This window comes from Rhamphochromis longiceps, linkage group LG20 (genome assembly GCF_057381845.1).
Source record: "Rhamphochromis longiceps isolate RC_006_pf linkage group LG20, R_longiceps_female_GT1.1, whole genome shotgun sequence".
Classification (NCBI taxonomy): domain Eukaryota; kingdom Metazoa; phylum Chordata; class Actinopteri; order Cichliformes; family Cichlidae; genus Rhamphochromis; species Rhamphochromis longiceps.
Genome location: NC_140576.1, coordinates 27,660,800 through 27,681,346, shown reverse-complemented (window position 1 = coordinate 27,681,346; position 20,547 = coordinate 27,660,800). Strand labels below are relative to the sequence as shown.

Here is a 20,547-nt window from a genome sequence, read left to right as displayed (position 1 = left end):
GACGTTTTTATATCGTCATCCGATATATATCGTTATATCGAACATCCCTAAGGCAGAGGGACAGGGACTTGGCAGTATTTGTAATATTTATCGTTTGTTGTATCACTTCAGTATGACAGGTCCAGTTTTCACTGGAGCAACACACTGCCAACAAAAATCTCTGATCTTCCCCTAAGCCCCGGTGGTGGAGGTTTTAAATAGCACTTATCTGTCCAATGTGATCATGTGTTCAACATGATCCCCAAAACAGGCATCAGATAGCTTTTTTGTGCCTGTATGTGCTGTATGTGTGCTGACGTCCTCATATTCAAAGCAGGTGCACGTTCCTTAAATTGGCAGAGGCTTGCGTGTGATTGGCAGTTAGAAAGACAGCAAACACGGCATCACAATCACACGAGTAAAATAAACTTTGAAGCACCTCTCTGTTTGAGTCATCATGGAACCTAACCCTACACATTCAGCATATGCTGACTGGTGTTTTTCCTGTTTTCTTATGAGGTATCGTTACTGAACACAAACAAATCCAAATGCACATGGGGTAGAGAGATATGCACACCAAAAATAAAGGTAATATCTCCGCCTGCATTAGTCATCCTCATGCACACACTCTGTGAAGGAGGCTGACAGGTAAATAGATGGCAGCCACAAAGTGTGTTGCTAACATATTTTTTTCCTCCCTTGCTGTAATAGGTGTTTTCTTTCTTTTTGATTTCAGTCTATTTCAGACTAAGAGGGTTGTAAATGCTGCCCTCAGAAAATGAGGACTGTTGTCTAAAAATGAAGAACATTCAGCAAAATGTCATCTAACTGGGATATTCTGTCCAATGAGGTAACGTTAAGACAATAGAGGCTATTAGAAAAGACCAGGCTTTTGTTGATGTTCCTCTTGCCTGGGGTGCAGCTCGGACAGCTGCCCCTTCCACACCCACACCCACTACTCTCAATCCCACACTCTCGCTGCCCCTCATCATCTTGCCTTGACTCCACAGTATTACGTAATGCCCTCTGTTCATCTTTTTCTGTCTCACTATTTTTGCTGCAGGCAGATGGTAATGATTAGCACACTCTATCCCTGACCCAACACAAGCTGGTGTTAGTGTCCACTCTGCCTCTTTCTAGGCTTCCTGCTTTACACTTCTATGTAAAGGTACTATGCACTGTATGAACTGAATGAATACAATGTAAAAATATGTGAAGTATATAAATATAGAAGTGTGGGTAGGCATTAAGTATGATTATCATTGTGCATGTAACCACACATGTGTGTGTATATTCCTAAGTCCGCCATTATTGTCCATTCAATACACATGTTGCCGCTTACGTAAGTCTCCGAGCTTTGAACCCCCGGAGAGAGAGAGGCTGTCAGACAGGAGCCGTGTCTCTTTAAAGTGGGTTGTGAGTGTGATGGTTATTCAGTGGTGGGACAAAAAGCCCTCTCTTTCTCTCTCTTGATCCTAGAATGCAATCTGTGCCCTTAGGGAGAAGCACAAACAACAGATAGCTTTATTCTGGCAAAATAATACCGGCTAGATGTTGAGAAAAAGGCATGATTCCCTCTGTGGCGGTGGCGATTCACTCAAGATGTCATAAACTACACAACACAGAGGATGATATCTACAAATTTCAGCTGAACTACAAGCTCGCATTGATTCAAACCTCAGTGAATAATGGTTATTTCGTGTCGAGTAACCGCACATCCCATTTCAGGATCACACAGGTGCTTGTGACGAACATGCCTCAGTGAGAAAATGTTGACTCAGCAACAGCACTTAAAAGGATGATGACAAAGTAGATCATGACACACTGCCTGACTTGCATACCATGCTCATAAACTGTGCATGGGGTAATCGTAGGTGATCAGATTTACAGTGCGAGCTTGACACAGTCCAGTGCAACCAGACGCCGAGTGAAGAAGGGTTGAATTTAAACCTCACCTCACCTCGTCAATGAATACAAAAAAAAAAAAAAATCCACAGTCACTTTTCCATAGCCACACTTTAGGGTACTACCACCTCACGTAAGACATTAAATCTGTATTATAGCTGTATATTGCTTATACATGTAATATTATTACAAAGTAATAAATACTACAATTAGTCAGTAGTTTTATTTTTAGACATCTTTATAATAGTGTTAATGTCTCTCATAACTAACTTAGTTCCCTCCAATAACAATGCTGTTGCTAGGGGGAATGTGGGGTATTCACTTCTGGCCTGTGCCCTTATTTTCCTCTAGGAAGTAAACAAGAAAAGACCTTTCTGCCTGAAAACCTCTACTCCTTATCAAAACAAATATGAATCTATATTTGATGTAGTAAGAAGTCATCAGTGCATATCACATGTATGGGTCAAACTAATTTAAACCACCCAGTCACTCAATGTACTCACATTAACTGGCAAAATACTAAGTAAATACTAGAAATGCTACTTAGTGGAAATGGTGAAAAGGCTTTGAATAACGGTCAAGTTCTCTTCCTGAAGAAGTCATGCTTTTATTTTGTTTTAAATTCTTCACTTCTCACTCCTACACTTGCCTACTCCTGAGATTTGTTCGTCTGCCATCACAAGCCAGAGCAGGCCTTTGCCTGGTTTCCTGTGTTTTGCAAAGGCAAACCAAAGCTGTTGCAAAGCCACACTGCTCTACTTACTCCTATAAAGCCAAATATCTGCAGGGCACCGTCAGACAGACAAAGACTCCAGCCAGTAAAATAAACTGACCCCTAAAAAAGATAGGGGTTGTACGAAGCACATCAGTAGAAGCACTCTCGCAAAAAATTTGAAAAAAAAAAATAAAAAAATAACTAAACAAAAATGAATGTGAAGCAAGACGTTAAAAGCAAAAGTATTACCTGGCTTCTAAGTTGAATGTTTGTCTACAGCCTGTTTGCTTACTGTGCAGTAAAAGCAAAGATGTGTTAGGAGTTATGTTTGTCATCTAAGGACGACCTTTGACACAGTTTCGTGGTGGACTGATAAGCATGCACAAAAAAACTAATAATTGTGGATTTAATGTACAACAAAATCCACAATTTCGTGGTAAATGTACAATCACAATAAATGGCTATTCTATTCTATTCTATTCTATTCTATAATGATCATCCTAATTTTTGCGCGACATGTATTTGAACCATTAGCAGAAATACATTTAAAAACTTGCACAGGGATTGGATAACTATCTATAGATTAAATTATAAAAATGGCATGAAAACAGACTCTCATTTTGTTATATATTATTTTGTATTATATGTAACAAAAAATTTTATTTTTTTACTCAACCCAGATCTTCACTGAATATCATCCTACTCTCAGCTCCTCGCTAATCCTGCCAAACTGTACCGGGTAGTGACTAATATAGAGGAAAATGCCATAAACCATATCTTTTGGTAATTTAAGCCTCCCTGTGGAGCTTCTGGCCTTATGACAGTATTGGGAATAAGGTAAGGAAAATGGTCCCTTTATCACTCTGCCACGTCAGGAATGGAATAGTTAATAAGATAAATGGTAGCAATAAGAGCACATCATGGAAACACTAGAGAGATGGTAGTGATGATGATAAAACTGTCACAGATTATTGAAATAATATTAAACCTCACTGCTGGTCCAGCCTCCTAGCTTTTTCTGTTTTGTTTTGTTTTTTAAAACATTTAGCAGCTCACTGAAAAATGAATGTTGGATGTAATATGATGAGGAGTATGACTAGCTGAATGCAAATGCTGGTTCCCCTCTGAGAGTTATGCATTTTCCAATAAGGATAGGCCGAGTGGTTGGTCAGACTAGGACAGACTCGTTCTCTCACACAGACAAACAAACAGATGGGAGAACTTGCCCCGATGGAGCTCTGGCCCAGTGAAAGTCATGCTTTGTGCAAGCAAGATGTCTTTCTGTCAGACATTCAGATCTTTTTCATCCAAGTCTCTGGGGTCTCAGACTCGGACACACATGCACACACATAATTTCTAGAACTACATATGGGAATTGTGCATTAATGACAAACATTAGCAGGCTTCAAGGCATAAAAATTTTAACATCTACAATTCCATGACAACTTTAACTTTTGGCTTTTATTTTTACCTTATAAATGTGTAAAAATCTTTACTTTAATCTTTACTCCTACACATTACAACTTCCTGCACATAGTGCTTTTATTTTTTATTTTTATATTTCCATGCATATTATTTATTTTTTCTTTTTGGTAATTTTACTATACAATTACTTTAGTATCTTCTTGAGGATGTCACTTCCTTGACAGCAAGCAAAAAGCATAAAACACAAATGTTCAGGTTCTATAGAAACCTTGGTGTAAATTTTATATAAAAACTAAGCATATGGTTTCCTCTCTTTTCTCTCTCTCTTGTTTACTCATGGGCCAACTGTGGTGAAAAAATATAGTGTGAAACATATTGATCATTGTTTTGAATCTTGGCCCAAGCCAGGTCACGGCAATTCGGACAGAGCAAAAGGTGTTAGACAAGAGACTTGTGATCAGCCCAGTCTTGTCCTCTAAAGAGGTTGCAAGCAAGATAGATTTGATGAAAAATGCTGAGCTTGGAGAGACTTCACCATTGGATCTATCATATATGAACCAAAAAATAAGAAAAAAAAAAGTTCAGTTTCAGATAAAAGCCAGAGTTGAAAATCCAGCAAATCTGAAAAGAAAGACTAACAGGAATATGAAAATCTCTCAGTATTTCTGTGCTTCGGAACAGCTATGAAAGTTCTACAGGTTAGTCAGGAAGTGATCGGTGCTGTACTTTACACCTCACTGAACAGCTTCACACACTCACTGCTTTGTGCAGTGGCATGTTGGTGCTGGAAGCCACTAAGATTAAGAGGGGTTACTTTCTGCATCTCCACAGGCCGGAAATCTCCACATTATCTTGGCAGCAGTCAGGAGTCCAGTCACTGTGTTCCTGAGAGTACTCAGCTAAAAAGTAAATAAATAAATAAATAAATAAATGCTTATAACCATCTTCATGTGTTATTAATAGCAACTAAAATTAAATTCAAGTAAAGCAAAATACTATTGTAGTTATAAGACAAACAAAAAAAACTTGGAAATATGGGCTGTGTGAAGTGCTTTCTCTTCAATAGGACTGATAAGATTTAGCTAGCACAAAGACAAAAAAAAAGGGTGTGTGGAAAAAAAAAATCAATCCAGTCAAGTGGAGAGCACAGATCCCAAGTTAGCAGGTGAAAAAGCAAACAATATGCACATAAAGCACCACTTCTTTTCCCTTCTATTTCTCTGTTACACACAACCCACACACATACATTTATCAAACATTAATATGGAAACATCTGTGTATCATGTGGCTAAATCATGGAGTCATCTATAATTTGACTTTGTGCATATAACTGACTTGTGTGTAAATACTGCTGAATAGCTTAGCAGGGGAGAGCAAACAGTGTGACGCATGAAGCAATAACCAGGAGGTGAGAGGACAACAGCCTTACTGGCAGATCAGTGCTAAATGAAACCTGACTACCTCACTGTGGCTACAGAATGAAAGCGATTGTGTGTGTGTGTGTGTGTGTGTGTGTGTGTGTGTGTGTGTGTGTGTGTGTGTGTGTGTGTGTGTGTGTGTGTGCACATCTGTGCATGTTGATGAGATAAAGAGAAAAATAGGGGGGTGAAAAAGGAAAACACACATCTGTTCACATGTTGCTTGACTGCTCATCTTGTCCACCAGCATGAGGATAAGTGATTATCAAAGCCTGTATACTGTAGTTCTTTTGTTCAGGATGCACATGTCTACACACACTTAAGGATACACACAAAGCGTAGGGGGTTTCTAGAAGCTTGTGAGGATTTGGGCCCACTGGTTTTTTGGAGTCTGGGCGTGGTAGCTTTTATAATCTGTTTATCTAAGCCCTAATCTTTGAAAATTATTTTGAAGAGAAGACTTACAGTCTATGTAGTGCTTCCAGGTATTTTCTTCCCATTTTGATGTATTGAATTGCAGTTCCTGGCACTTTGCGAAGTCAGTGCCAACACAAAAACGACTGAAATGCCAGTAGCCCAGTACAACTGAATTTTTGACTAAACCAAAAGACGGGGCTGTCAAAGTCGTTTACTACAAGTGAGATCACGTTCACCTGACATTTTTCAGGACACTACCCGAAATAAGCTTTTTCCATGTCCTGCATACTACCAAACTGAGATGCAGATAGCCAGTGTAACAAAGAAGAGACAGGAAAAAAGAAGAGGAAAATTTTCTGACATTATGTGTAGAAATTTCTGCTCTAAGTTCAGTAATGGCCAAAAGCTATCAAGAAAAAGCATCATAAGGACACACCATTTTAGTTAAACAGATAAAGAAATGTTAAATAAGCATCCTGCCAAGGAAAAAGGGGGGTGCTAATACAAAAGTACCACAAAGAATATCAGCCAACATATGGATTTTTTACAAATATTTTTATTTCCTAAAAACTGTTATCAGCAGTGACATCACCAAACCCAAAAACCATTATCAGTAATTTAAACAAATATAAGACCCCCCCCCTCTGCACAGGGCAAAGTACGCAGTAAGAGTCCATCAAACTTTTAAGTTTGCAGTACTGTCTGAATTTCACTCCTTGTTGTCAGCAGAACGAGATGACTTCGATAGAGTTGTGTGTGTATTTATAAGTGTTGTGATTTGAAACAAGGGAAAGGAAAACCCATGAATGTGGCTTGCTGTCAGCCATCCTGGAGCTGGTTTTGGATGCCATTTGCAAATGCACCGAAGCATTACGCAGCATACTCAGAACATTTTCGTTTTCCTGCTGTGTTGTGCCAATCTATCTTTCACAGGAAGGAGTAGTAAAATTGGCATATTTAGCTTTGCCATTGGATTTTTACAATTTAAATGTATAATACTGTCAGACTATATGCTTTGGAGGAAAAAAACAAAAAAACTTTTAACCTTGCACACCAGTAAACACATTTTCTACTCAAAATCACTCCTTGGCTTTTGAGTCTGCAAATCTGCAACTGCAATGCCAACAAAAACAATGTGAAAATTCCAGTGATGAGTGTGCCATCGTTTCCACACCTTATGGTTGGTGGTTTGATCCCTGGTCTGCATGCCAAATATCCTTGGGAAAGTTGCTCTCAGACGCATCCATCAGAGAATAAATGTGTGTGAACGTTAGATAGAAACCACTTAAATGGAAAAAGCACCGAAAAAAGTGCTTGTATGAATGGGTAAATGAGGCAGGTTGTGTAAAGAGCTTTGGTAGTGTAGCTCAGGTAGAGTAGAAAACTGCTAAATAAGAACCAGTCCATTTACCAATTACGTTATTAAGGGTGTTTTCACACTTATAGATCATTTCCTCTGGGGGAGAATCAGCTCAGGAGTTGGTAAACTCTTCTTTTCACAGAGAGAAAACTCCAAGCGATCCAAAATGTGGCACTACAAACCATGTGAGAATGTCTGGTACGCTTACTGGCCGGATATGTGAGGGGAGGGAGCAACCAAAGTAAATACGAGAGGAAGGTGCTGTGGTCTGAACAAGTGGATAACATGAAGAATTTACTCTTAACATTCGTATTTACCTGGTAATATTGTGCAGGTTTTGTACGATACACAATCAATAGTGCTCTGCTAGCTCAAAAAACTTGCAGCATATACTGAGTCAGATTGAGGTCGGATCATAAACAAACCTCTCTGGAGCCTGTTTGAAAGCAGGCTGAGACCACCTTGTCCAAAGAATTTTAGTAAAACTGTTTTGGTCCATATCCGACTGTGTATTCACATCTACAAAAGCAAACTGCACAAAGAGAGAAAACAAATGAGCGTTTGACTTGATTTGATCTCTCTGACTGTCTGTGTTTGTTTCTTTATCTGTTAATTCCTCCTACGCCATCAGGAGTTGCGAGACCAAGTGCATCTTAAATCTCTGGGGGTTGTTATCTATGTCAGATATTACGTAATCATCATGTTGCCTAGAAATGGTAAATGGCCTGTATTTGTATAGCGCTTTTCTAGTCCCTAAGGACCCCAAAGTGCTTCACACTACATTCAGTCATTCACCCATTCACACACACACATTTACACACTGGCGATGGCAAGCTACATTGTAGTCACAGCTGCCCTGGGGCGCACTGACAGAGGCGAGGCTGCCGGACACTGGCGCCACCGGGCCCTCTGACCACCACCAGTAGGCAAACATGGGGTTAGTATCTTGCCGAAGGATATTTGGCATGCCGCCAGGAGGCAGCCTGGGATCGAACCACCGACCTTCAAATTAGTGGCTGACCTGCTCTGCCACCTGAGCTACAGCCACCCTATAACATGATAGCAACATGATAAAAAAAACTTTATCAATCTACAGCACATTACAAAAGGATCCAATTGTCCATATAAGCTGATGGATACATTATAATCCCATGATGCTGCCGAATAACAACAAAACAATGGGCTAAAATCATATTTCATTTTATTTTTTTACATTTAGACACTAATAACAACTTAGAAAAGCACTCTTACCATTTTCTTTCACAGCCAACAGCAAATGTAAACCAAACAGTGCTGCAGTATGGTATGCACATACCAGTAATTGTAATCTGGTGCAATTACGGGGGAAACAAGTAAATAAATTAGTTACAAATAAAAATATTGGGTTGCATCCAAATACATTATGTCCCATGCAACGCTTCTGTGAGAATACAGAAGTTATTCTTTTTTTGTTGCATTTTCTATTGGCCCTTTTGCAAATCACGCGGGTGAGCAAAGGCCTGGGACAAACATCAGTGCAAGAAAGCATTCAAGAACCTGTCTCTACATTGATGCAGTGTCCACTTATTCCACAATGGTGATATATCTTTTTGCATTTTGTTTCTGATTCCGCCCGCATGTCAAAATGCATTACTTGAACCAACCCGAGTCTGTCATACGAGTAACCAGCTGACCATGTCAAGGCAGGTGGCCATGTCTTGGGACAAGAATGTCTTTCAGAGCTTCAAATTCCAACCAAAATAAGGAAAGGCCTCTGACATTACTGTACAGAGTAAAGCGTTTTTTGTTTCTTCCAGCAGAAACTACCTCTCTCCAGCCTGCAGATGATTTGTTTTTGCTTTACACTCCTCTCTGTTGATTTGAACTGGTGGGAGTCTATGTGCAAGTAGTGTGGGCCACATAGACATTAGGATGCAGAGATCTAAATGATCGAAAGTATGGCTGCACCTGACTAAGAGTTGATAGGAACAATAACAGTTGTGACAAACCTTATGCTTGTATGGCAAAAAATTGAAGATGTCTTAATAAAGCTGGAATAAACACTAACATAAAAGGGATTTATTTCTGAAAAAAAAAAATAACAGAATGATAAATAATCTGTAAAACTTCAAAAGTAACCTTCCCAACACTGAAACAGAGAATGTTAATGACTCAAGAGGGAAGGATATCAAGGGAATGATAACAGTTGTTTAGATAAAGCAAAGTTAAGGGAAGGATATAATGACACACAGGAAAGAGAAAGGTGGCAGTTGTCGGTGGGTAGGAGGGGATTGCACAGCTGGTGGTTGGTATAAAGAATTGGGCAGAAGGACAGAGAGACTGACTGAGGAGAAGGAGAGATAGTTGACTTTGGAATCTTTAAACGCTGCTGAGGCAGAACAGGAGGCGTTATGTAAGCATCTATTAGTGTGTGTGAGCAAGCGATAAAGCATTTTTCTGCAGCCTTGCCAGAGCTGCGCAATGAGAGTTTCCTTCCCTCGTGATAAGCATTTCTTTCCCTGTCCTTAAGGCATCTTGCCCGAGGACACTATAAAAACTGACATAGCGAACACGAAAAAGCAATCCAGGCCTTTTAACTGAACATGTATCCAACACATAATATAGAGAGCAGTGTTTTTACAACAGAGCGCTGTTTGCAGAAAACATTCCTGCATGCCTCCTACGCTCCTCCTCACTTATGAAACTGAAATGAAATTTTGCCTCTCTTCTTCACCGCATATCAGGAGATGATTAATGTCTCATTAGAGCTCTGTACACATACACACACAGTGCAGATTCCCCCCATTAGTCTGCGCTTCTTCCAGAGACCTTTATTAGTATTAAAGAAGGAGTGATTCAGAGACAGCCACAAAGGTGCACCCTGAAAACTTTTTACTTTGATAGTAGATCCTCATTCCTCCGTGCCCCTCCAAATCAGTAGACAGTAAAGCTGCATAGTTAGATGATAAGCTGTCTGCTACAATCCTCTGGGGTTATAAATCACCTATGTAGCTCATAACCCAGATCCTGAGGCTGACCTAGCAGACATTCCAGATGCCTGCTTGCGTCCTGATCTGACCCTCCCCGCTTGCATGACTCCATTCATTGAAGATGACCTTTAACCCCTGCCTATCAGTGCAAGAGGTTTAACCTCTTGTACTCTGGAGGGAAGAAAGGAGGCTACAAGCAAGGATGAAAATGTACCTTCTAATTCAGAAGGGATTTTTCAGACATTGATTTTATGAAAAAACAAACATTTTTAACATACAATTACCATTTAAAGTCCTAATTATAAATGAAATCATGTTTGATTGCCATATTTTGAAAAAATAACAACAGTACTATTCACCATTAACCAAATTTAGCAACAGATGCAGCTGAACCAGCACAGCGAGTTTGTTTGGCCCAAAGACAGGGCAGATATCTTTTTTAGCTTTTTAATAGTAGGACTGACTTTTAAGTGTGGTCGTATTTCATTTTTCAGCATAGTGCTGAGAAAGATGTGATTAAAAATTGTCACCCTGTCTGCAAAAGACAGGAAGGAAATCCCTTCACAAGTACTTCCCACTATTTAAAAAGAATCAAAAATGGGAAATATGACAGTTTGCCAGTCTGACTTGTTAGCACATTGCCAGCGATATAAACTGAAGCCATCTTTGTAACCAACACTACATGTTGTCCTGTTGCTGCATGTGTAATGTGTGTTTTTTATGTGTTTTAACAGCACTGCAATAATACTGATAACGGTCGTCACTTTCCTCACTTTAACACTGACATTACGGTAATTTTTTTTAATCTCAAATCTGGAAACCCTAAAGTGTCATTTCAAGGCAACTATGCAACTATATCTCCCTCAATCAGGACGAAATGTCAGCACCCTGAATGTGGGTTAGACACCTCCACACTACAGTGGGGGTGGGTTAGATGTTCCTCTGACCTTCAACAATCACCAGTAATGTCTCCTTTGGGAGAAGTGTATTGGTAATGAGGTGGATGAAGGGGGATTGAGAGGTGATGAACTACATTCTGCCTGCTCGCCAGACCTAAAACCTGCTGGTGATTCTTATACAGACTGAGTCAGAGGCCGGTCAGTAATTATGTTAAAAACAGACCTGTTTTTCCCTCCTGGTGTCTTGTTTATGCTGATTCTATGTTTTCCATTCATGTTACCCTACTGTGGTAACGGTGTACCTGACCAAGGACCGATAAGAGAAAAGCTTTTCATATCGCAACAAAACAGCCCCGCCCCCTTCACTTCTTAGAGCTCTTTTAATGTTCATTCAAACTGGTCTTTGTTCTGTTATCAGGGTACTAGATCTCACACTGATGACTACTGACAGGTTGACGTGGTATACTTAGGATGTGGGTGAAAGGGAGACTTTGCAGAGCGAACATAAAAAAGAGAGTTAAAAGGAGACACACACACTAAGACCGCAGCTGACAAGACAGGTGGGAATGTTTAAAAATGTGCTGCAGTTTGACTATGTTTAGATGACCATAACCATTTGTGCCCAAGTAAACGTGCTGATTCTTCCTCTTCCTTCCTGCAAGATCTTTGTCCAGGCTTGTCTAAGGAATAGTGACCTACTTTGCGGCATTTGCAAAATAACAAGACAAGGTGTAAAAGTATCAAGCCGTATTGAAGAAACAATATGCAACTGACAAAGCAGTTAATATAAAACACACAGAGGACTGAGTGACATCTTTAAAGTAAGTTCTTTTTAAACACAGTTAATCCTGTCCCACACTGACGGTATTACCCAAGTCGGTGGAGAACCAATGAAAATAAATGGCTTTGTTGACATAATCTAACGCAAGGCAAAGAGTGCTACAAATGCACTGGGGGTTACACCCACATAGACAACTACCACTTTCCAACTGTGGCCAACACTAGCAGAAAAAACAGGTACCTTACACTGCAGCGCAGTGCTGTTACTTTGTGAAGGTCAAAGCCAGATTTGTCAAAACCAAATTACTGTGAGTGGGTTTGTGTGGCAATAAGAGTTCCCTTTTAAAGTGCTCTTATAATTTGTGATGAATACCACATACATGCACATCTGGGTAACAGAGAGAGCTGAGATGAGCCAAGAAAATCAAACAAGCATTATGAGCTCTCCTACTAGAATCAGTACAAAATTCATTTTACGTAGAGATATATGTATTAGCTACCAAACAATAAAATATTGATAATTTCATATTACCAATATTATCTTGAGAGCTGGAAGTTCAAGTTTCAATACTTTCTTATGTTTTATAGAGCAAACAACTAATGAATCAATCACAGACCTAGTTTAAATCCAAATATGAACAATGACTAGGTAAACAATTTCATGGAGAGAGAGAGAAAGGAGATTCTATCACCAGCAAAACCAGTTGGAGCAGAGTAGAGACTAGAAGTTACTCCGAAAGGTCAATGGAGCAACAAAGAGGCCTCGCTAATATCACTGCGCAGTTATATAATGTTATGCAACCTCTTTTAGCCACTGCATAGTGTCAACCCAGACTATGTTCTTGTGCCTTGTGGAGATAAAAAGAAACATAAATGTTTCTAAACTGAACAGATCAGTAAAAAAAAAAAAAAAAAAAAAAAAAAAAAAAAAGGAAGAAGAAGAAGAAGAAGAAGAAGAAGAAGAAGAAGAAAAGAAAAAAGAGCCATTTTGTCTTTGTTTAACACTATCACCCTGGTTTTTAACGCACGCTCAGTCTTGCATGTTCCCAGGAGACACTCCCTCACATCATACATGACCAGCAGCACGTGAAATTCATGTGATGATGAGAGAAGGACGGAAAACAGTAAACGTGCGCTGTGCAAACCCCCAGACCCATACAAAAACGATGCCTGCTTACTATTTGTACCGATGAATGTTATTACATTTGCAGAAATTATCATACAGAACCTCTTAAAGAATTGTGACATTTGCATATAAACATATTCAACAAGAAGGTGCTCAGTTTTTATACAGCTAACAGGTATTTCAGCGTGAAAGTGCAGTCTGACAGGCAAACAGTTTTTGGACACGGACAATAACCCCAGCAGTTGTATAAAAAGAAGGAAAATGCTCTTAGGCACCACCTACAGCCTCTCCCAGTCCGCTTTAACTGTTACATAATCACTTTAGTGCAGTAGGCTTGTCTCAGGGTGCACGTTCTGCATGTATGTTTAACGAAGACCAATCACAGAAGGCTCTGGGCAGGAATACTCATGTGTCTCTGTGTGAAAATAGTGTGAAACAACTGGAGGAAAAGCAAACTGCAATGCACATGAAACATCTAATAAAATACACTCACTCGCACACACAGCAAAGGTGCATTTTACTGCCTGACATACAGTGAACACATCACGCTGATATATCCACTAGCCCATCAAGAGAGGGTCAACAAAGATGGCATTGAGCTTAGGTGCAATCAATACATTTAGACATGCGAGTAGTAAAAAAAAAAAACTTTCCGAAATCTAGATAGTGGAGTTATCAGCGAAATGCACTGTCACTATTTCATGCAGTCTCCTTTTCACTTGGTCAAGCGCTTGAGCAATCCTGGCCCTCATAAAGCTTTGGCTCTTTTAAGACGAGTTTCGAAACCATTCTGGATGAAATACCAAACATGCAGTCAGTTAACCAGCACGCCCCCACACCATTCATGCCCAAACCACTGTACAGTTTTAGCCAGATGTCGAAGCATTGGCAAGGAACAGAAGTCCAGAGCTGTGCATGAAAACTGCCTGCAACACTTTTATCACCACATATTAGGGCTGAACGATTATGGAAAATAATCTAATTGCGATTTTTTGCCCCAATATTGCGATTGCGATGCGATATGCGATTATTTTTTAAGGTCTTTGTCTTCTGTATTATTAAACAAAGACAAGCAATACATCATATAGTATGGCCAATACTATATTACATTAATTTTAAACTGTTCTTTCCTGGAAGACAGACCTCTGTTATGATGACATGAGGTGATGCATGAATTGATGACTGACATTTTTATTTAACTTCTTCAATCACAACAGTATATTTGAACATACACAATAGTTTATTTTTAGCTTACAAACATCTGAGCATAAAGTGCTGACAAGGAACCCTGGTGTAAACATTAAAATGAAAGTCAGTGCAATGTGCAGATTGCAGAAATATACATAAAAAAAATCAGTGGCTTTACCACACTCAGTTTTTCGACATCTGTGAACTACTAGACAGTCATTCAATTAAAAAATAATATTAAATAAATAAAACTAATAAATAAAAAATACACACATCTTACTGATCTCTGCAGTCAGTAACATTACACATAAAGTGCAAACATAATAGCAATTGTATAAACACACACACAAACACGCCTTTAAAGTTTAAAGGCGTGAAATTGGACGGTCTAGTTCTGATTAGAGTCACCGCTGTCTCGGTGGAGTTTAATAAACTCGGCCGTCTGCTTCTTGCTATCTAAAATATAACCAGACACTGGTGTAAATTCTCGACTGTCTCATACTTCTGTTTAATAAGTTTTCTGTTTGACGTTTAGTCAGCTGTGTGAAAACCAAGGAGGAACCCACCCGGGGGATTAATAGTTTTATTTTATCTAATCTAATAACTTTAATCTCAGCCAAACCGATTTACTCACGAACAAACAAAACACTGAAAAAAGCCCAACAATAACATTTTTAGGTTGTCTAAGTGACTTATATATTACGTTTAACCCGAGCAGCGAAACTCCGCGGTGATCTGAAAATGATGTGCCGGGAGTTGTGCCGTTCTCGGCCGCATCAGTAACCCTCGAGCTCCCGGCTAGCTGTCGAGCTGGTGGGTAGCAGACGCCTCTGAAAACGTCGAAGCACTTTTGCAAATATGGGATATCTTGATAAACCGAGCAGATATTTGATGTTTACACAACTACTTTCTCGCCTGAAAATATGTTAAAAGTTTATTTTGTGACCCAGAAAGATTAGTATGAGTAATTTTAAAACTTAGTAGCGGCCGCCATTGCTGGAAACTGGAGTTTGGCTGGGCCGCGCTATGAATTCTGGGATATGGTAGTAATTTGGACAGCCTTCGGCGCGTCGCTGTGACGTAATCGGTCTACAAATGCGGCCTCAGGAGGATGCAGCCCATGAATTTGGACATGTCCAGAGTATAATCGCAGCCTTTGCGGTTAGAAAATTGCACTTGATCATGTCGCGATATTATCGCAAATGCGATATATCGTTCAGCCCTACCACATATTCAGTGCCAAACTAGTAGTGGGATAGGGGCTTAATAGAGATAAGAGCACAAAATCTGGTTTGATTGTTTACAATGTGCTGCATAAATCTATAGCTACAATCTATTCACATATGCCCAAGCTTGTGAATGAATGCAAAGATAAAAGTAGGAAACACATCAGATAACTATATTTCTTGAAGTTCTCTTTCATGCAACAAGGAACACTAGAGAAAAGAAAACCAAAGATTCACCAAGTGTCCATGACTATAGATGACATCAGCCTCTCCATACCTGTTTCTGGGGACAGGGATGTGGGATGATGAGAGGGAATATCTCTCTGTCTGTGGTAGGATCTGCCCTTGCGCTACTCTGAAGTTGTTGGTCGGGTCTGGCTGCTTCCCAGGGTTTCTGATGTCCAAATGCATAAAGCCACCTGGCAACTGCCCGTTTACACCCAGGCAGTGAGTGGGGCTTGCCCTTTTCAGGATCCCCGTGGAACCTGTGTCTTTTTGGTCCAACAGGCCATTCTAGAAAATGCAGCAAGAAAAAATTACAGTGAGTTTATCTCTGTTACAATCAGGCCTCGATTAAAAACATTAAGTCTAGCAATACCATTAAGTTCTTATTTAACTGAGCATAAGATTACTGTTTTTTTCTAATTATATATATATATATATATATACATATACACATATATATATATATATATATATATATATATATATATATATATACTAGGGCTGCCACAAACGATTATTTTGATAGTCGACTAGTCACCGATTATTTTTGCGATTAGTCGACTAATCAGATCATCATCCATTGGACGTAAAACTACAGCTTATTGCACCAGCAGCATCTGCTCTTATATAACTATCATTAGCTTACAGCTTTAAGTGTTTAAGGCCTGTGCTAACTAAAAATAAAGACAAGATGATAGTTTATTAAATTTTAATGAAATTTGCAGATTGTTTCGGTGAAGTTTAATAAACTCCTTGCTATCTAAAATATAACAGGACACTGGAGTATATTCTGGAGCATCTCACACTTCTGATAATCAGTTGTCTGCTTGACGTTTATTCAGCTGTGTAAAAACTATAACTTTAATCTCAGACAAACTGATTTACTCAGGAACAAATAAAATACTAAAAAAAAAAAGCCAAACAATAACATTTTAAGTTATCTAAGTGACTCATATATATTTAACCTGAGTAGCGAAAGACGGTGGTGGGTTTGAAAACGATTTGCGGGGAGTCCGGTGTTCTCAGGGCGCTAGTGAGCCTAGCCCCCGGCTCGCTAACGAGCTAGTGGGTAACAGATGTCTCCGAAAACGTCGGAGCGCTTTTGAAAATATGTGGTGTCCTGATAAACTGAGCAGATATTTGAGGTTTACACAGCTACATTCTCGCCTGAAAATATGTTAAACGTTTATTTTGTGACCCAGAAAGAATAATAAGAGTAACATTAAAACTAACTAGCTGCCGCCATTGTTGGAAACTGCGCTGGGCCGCGCTATGAATTCTGGGACACAGCTGCTTCTTCTTCTTCTTCTTCGGGGTTTAACGGTAGCTGACATCCTTGTACATGCAATGCTGCCATCTTCTGTTTCAGTCCGTTATTACACTCTTAAATCCTGCCACTTATTCCTGCGTCTTTTGTGATCTTACAAAGCTTCAAACGACGCGTCGACTATTAAATCAGTCGTCGACGATTTTGATAATCGACGTAATCGTGACTAGTCGACAAATCGTGGCAGCCCTAATATATACAAGCCAGGGTATGGTGTTTTTTAGTGTAACCGTTTGCCTTAAATAGCATCTTCTTTAATTTTTCCTTCCTCTCACTTAATAAACCCAAGGTTATTGTCCTCTCCACTGGACATGAACGCTGCTGAACCAACCAGAACAGAAGCAATCCTGGGTTAGAATATGGTTATCATTTCTGTTCCTGCCACCTAAATTACAAAACAACACAAATCTAGAAAAGTAGCTGTGTAAATCTGCTAAATACACATAACTGCCAGGTCCAGTGTCCAGTTTTGTGTATTCTGCGATGCAAATGGAAACTCTATTGAATATTACATGATAATATATGAAAATAACTAGCACGTACAGTGTAAAAGTAACTATATGCCTCATTGTGTTATCTATATAACTGATTAACCACTAACTTTATAAAATGTTACAAATATACTTTGGCAGTCCAGAACTGCTTTCCACATGCTTTTTTCAGATTTAAAAAAGTTTTTAAATCTGAGGTGACAGAAATAAGGGCATGGCCACGCACACCAGACCTCTGGGATTGTCCTATAGTGTCTGCCACTGGGATGCAGAGTATCCATTGGGTTTTGTGGGTTGTGGGGTGGGGCTCCTGTGGCTCTGGCTTGTTCTGCTGGGACAATCAGATTGCGATCTTGGGGATTTGGTAGCAGGGTGCACTATCCTGCTAAAGAGAGGCTGCTGCAACCGGGGAGGGCCCATACTGTTACGGGGTGTGCTTGGTCTGCAAAAATGCTCCAGCCGGCAACAAGTGTCAGAGCCGCATTCATATGAATGGCAGGACCCAGTATTTCCCAGCAGTGTTACATTGTGAGGAGATTATTTTGATAAGTTGATGTCGTGGTTTTAATATCGTGAGTAACTGGCATATTTATTATGAGATTTATTTGCTGTCTGCATAAAGGCTCACAAATTAAATACAGGCACACACAATGCAAGTACAAGGCCGACGCAAACAACAACAACAACAATAATATATCACGTGTCTTTACTGTTAAGTCCGTGGCGTATGTGTAGTTATAGTCGGGCCTTCCCATGTCGCCAGGAAGCCCAAACTGTAGCTTCACCCTTAAGTTATGGGGGAGGGGGGTTGGGCTTGTAGTTTGACGTCCCTGCCCCCTTTTCTGTAAACTTTGCAAAGAGTGAGCCGCCATTAAAAGCGGTTACAGTACGATGGAGTTAATAATGATAGGAACGGGCAGGAATTGAAATAACGGGCGCTTAAAAGTTATTTAAAAATAACGACACAGTAGTGACGTATAAGCCTCACAGTCGCAACCGTTAAAACGTAATAACAGCACATGAAAATGGCGTAAAATGTCAAAACTTTGAAGTCACACAGCTTGCAGACACGCTAACATTACGTGGGCGATATTATCTTGAGCGGTAACTCGGGTATATGAAGGGACTTTACCGGCTAATAGAGTCGTGCGCACACGCGTAAAACATCTCAACTGCACTTACTTTTTCCACGTCGTGCAACAGCCGACCACCCAGAGACAGCCCGTTCCCTTTTAGAGGGGTCCTCTCGCTTTTAATCTCCGCCGCCAAGCCGCCGTCCATTACGTTTTTGTACGGCACGGCCCCGTTTGTGTACGCCGACATGGAACCGGTTTTTTCCACCGAAGGGACCCGGGTGTCGCGGAGCACCGAGCGGCCGGTCCGACAGTTAAAGTCCGCACCGCCAGCTCCTGTCCCAACCGACGACTTCTCCACAATATATTTGGACTCCATATTCAGACAAGGCGAGCAGGAGAAAGAAAACCAGCTTTCTAGAAATTTTAGTGCAAATTGCTGGAGTCAGATACATTTATTAGGATTGTCGCAAGTTGATGGGAACTGTCTGTGTCTTTACTTATATCCTAGCCTACATGTAAAGTTTTCTACCACTGCCGCCGCCGCTGCCCCAAAAAGCCGCCCGGTCAGGAGGATAAAAGATTGTTTTGCCTCTTTCCTCCAAACGGCTGCCACGCCCCCTCTGCTCCACTCCTATTGGTGCTCTGCATAATATAAACATTACATTCTGGCACGCGTCCACCGCAAAGCTGCAGGTGATTGGCTAGTTTCACTCTGTCAATAACATTTTTTTCGAAGCTAAGTACTGTGGGTGGAAGAGAGAGAGGGGCGTGTTCTCAGTTTACCGGCCGGTGTCTGTCGACGCTGAGCCGGTCTGCGAGGGAGGCGAGGTCGAGAGAGTACAGGAAAAACAGCGTGCAGGCCTCAGCGGCTAACTGCGCATTTATAATTTTGCAATTCAAATAGCACTTTAGCGAGTTGCAAACTATTACACCTGAACTTCTCATTGTAGGCGAGTTATTATAGAAAAAATGCATACACTGCTTTCTCCTTATAAGTGACTTGGCCTGCATTAATGGGGAAATGTATGCTAATTCAAAAGTTAGCATTTTGGAAAACTAACACCGTCCGGACACAGTAGCATGAAACACTGCCACTCACTGCAGTAAATAAGGTCATTTGCAGAAGCAAGGTACAGATTTATGGTGATTAATTCAAATCTGCGTAAGCTTGACTTGCACTGCATTGCACGAGAGGTTTCAGGTCATATTCCTCTATTTTTATATGTCGTCCATGTGTCTGCTTCCTTTTTATAAAATGCCTTTTGAGTGTGGTCGGAAAGAAAAAAAAAAGATTTCAGCAACCTTTCTTCATTCAGCATAGCTCCTGTTATTGAACGACACAGTACACCTCCCAGCTGTTCCTGCTGTATTGCTTAATTTCTCACACAAAAAAGCATTTTCTTGTAAGCTGCACTTTCAAATGAGAGGCCGCTGCAGAGCAGGAACCAGGTGTAGTTTGAAAGCTGTCACAAAGCAATGAAACTACAGGCAAAACAAACACTTTCTGATGTGCCACTTTATTAGAAAAGTAAAAACTCACTTTAATGTTTTATGAAGGTTAATATAAAACATTACAATCTTCTGCATACAGTATCTGCACTGTCACACTATATTTTAATATATGAATTATTTTGAAACTAAAACCTGTGCTTTAGGAACATACAACATTGGCTACAGCTGTCACAGCAGTATTGGCCCATATTTATATAAGAAGACAATTAAGAAACAGGGTCTGTATCTGCATGGAAAGCATGAAAGATTTTGCATCCACAAAGTACAATGTGTCTGTGACAACCATCTCTTTTTTTTCAACAAATGTATACTGTATGTTACATTGCAACAACATCAGAACAGCAACAGTGTATTTTACACATTTACATCATCATACTGTATTTGTGCAATGAACATCTGTCTCGATGTGTGTATAACAACCAAACATCCATCAGTGCTTTTTTTTCCTCTCGGGATAAAGGAAATGTGACACATTAGGTGACAGCCAAAGAAAAAGGATTAAGTGCGAT

At 40.0% G+C, this 20,547-nt stretch overlaps 1 protein-coding gene across 2 annotated transcripts in view; it reads right to left on the bottom strand.

Moving 5' to 3' along the window:
* slc2a4rg (SLC2A4 regulator) overlaps window positions 1-19,107 on the bottom strand; it is a 41,790-nt gene extending 22,683 nt beyond the window's left edge. For both annotated transcript variants that reach the window (XM_085392712.1, XM_085392713.1), the window contains exons 1-2: window positions 18,633-19,107; window positions 15,685-15,920 (exon numbers count right to left, since the gene is read on the bottom strand). In XM_085392712.1, the coding sequence (XP_085248838.1) occupies window positions 15,685-15,920; window positions 18,633-18,902 (506 nt within the window). In that variant the 5' untranslated portion in view covers window positions 18,903-19,107. The remainder of the gene's footprint in view (window positions 1-15,684; window positions 15,921-18,632) is intronic.
* Between the last annotated feature and the right edge of the window lie 1,440 nt (window positions 19,108-20,547).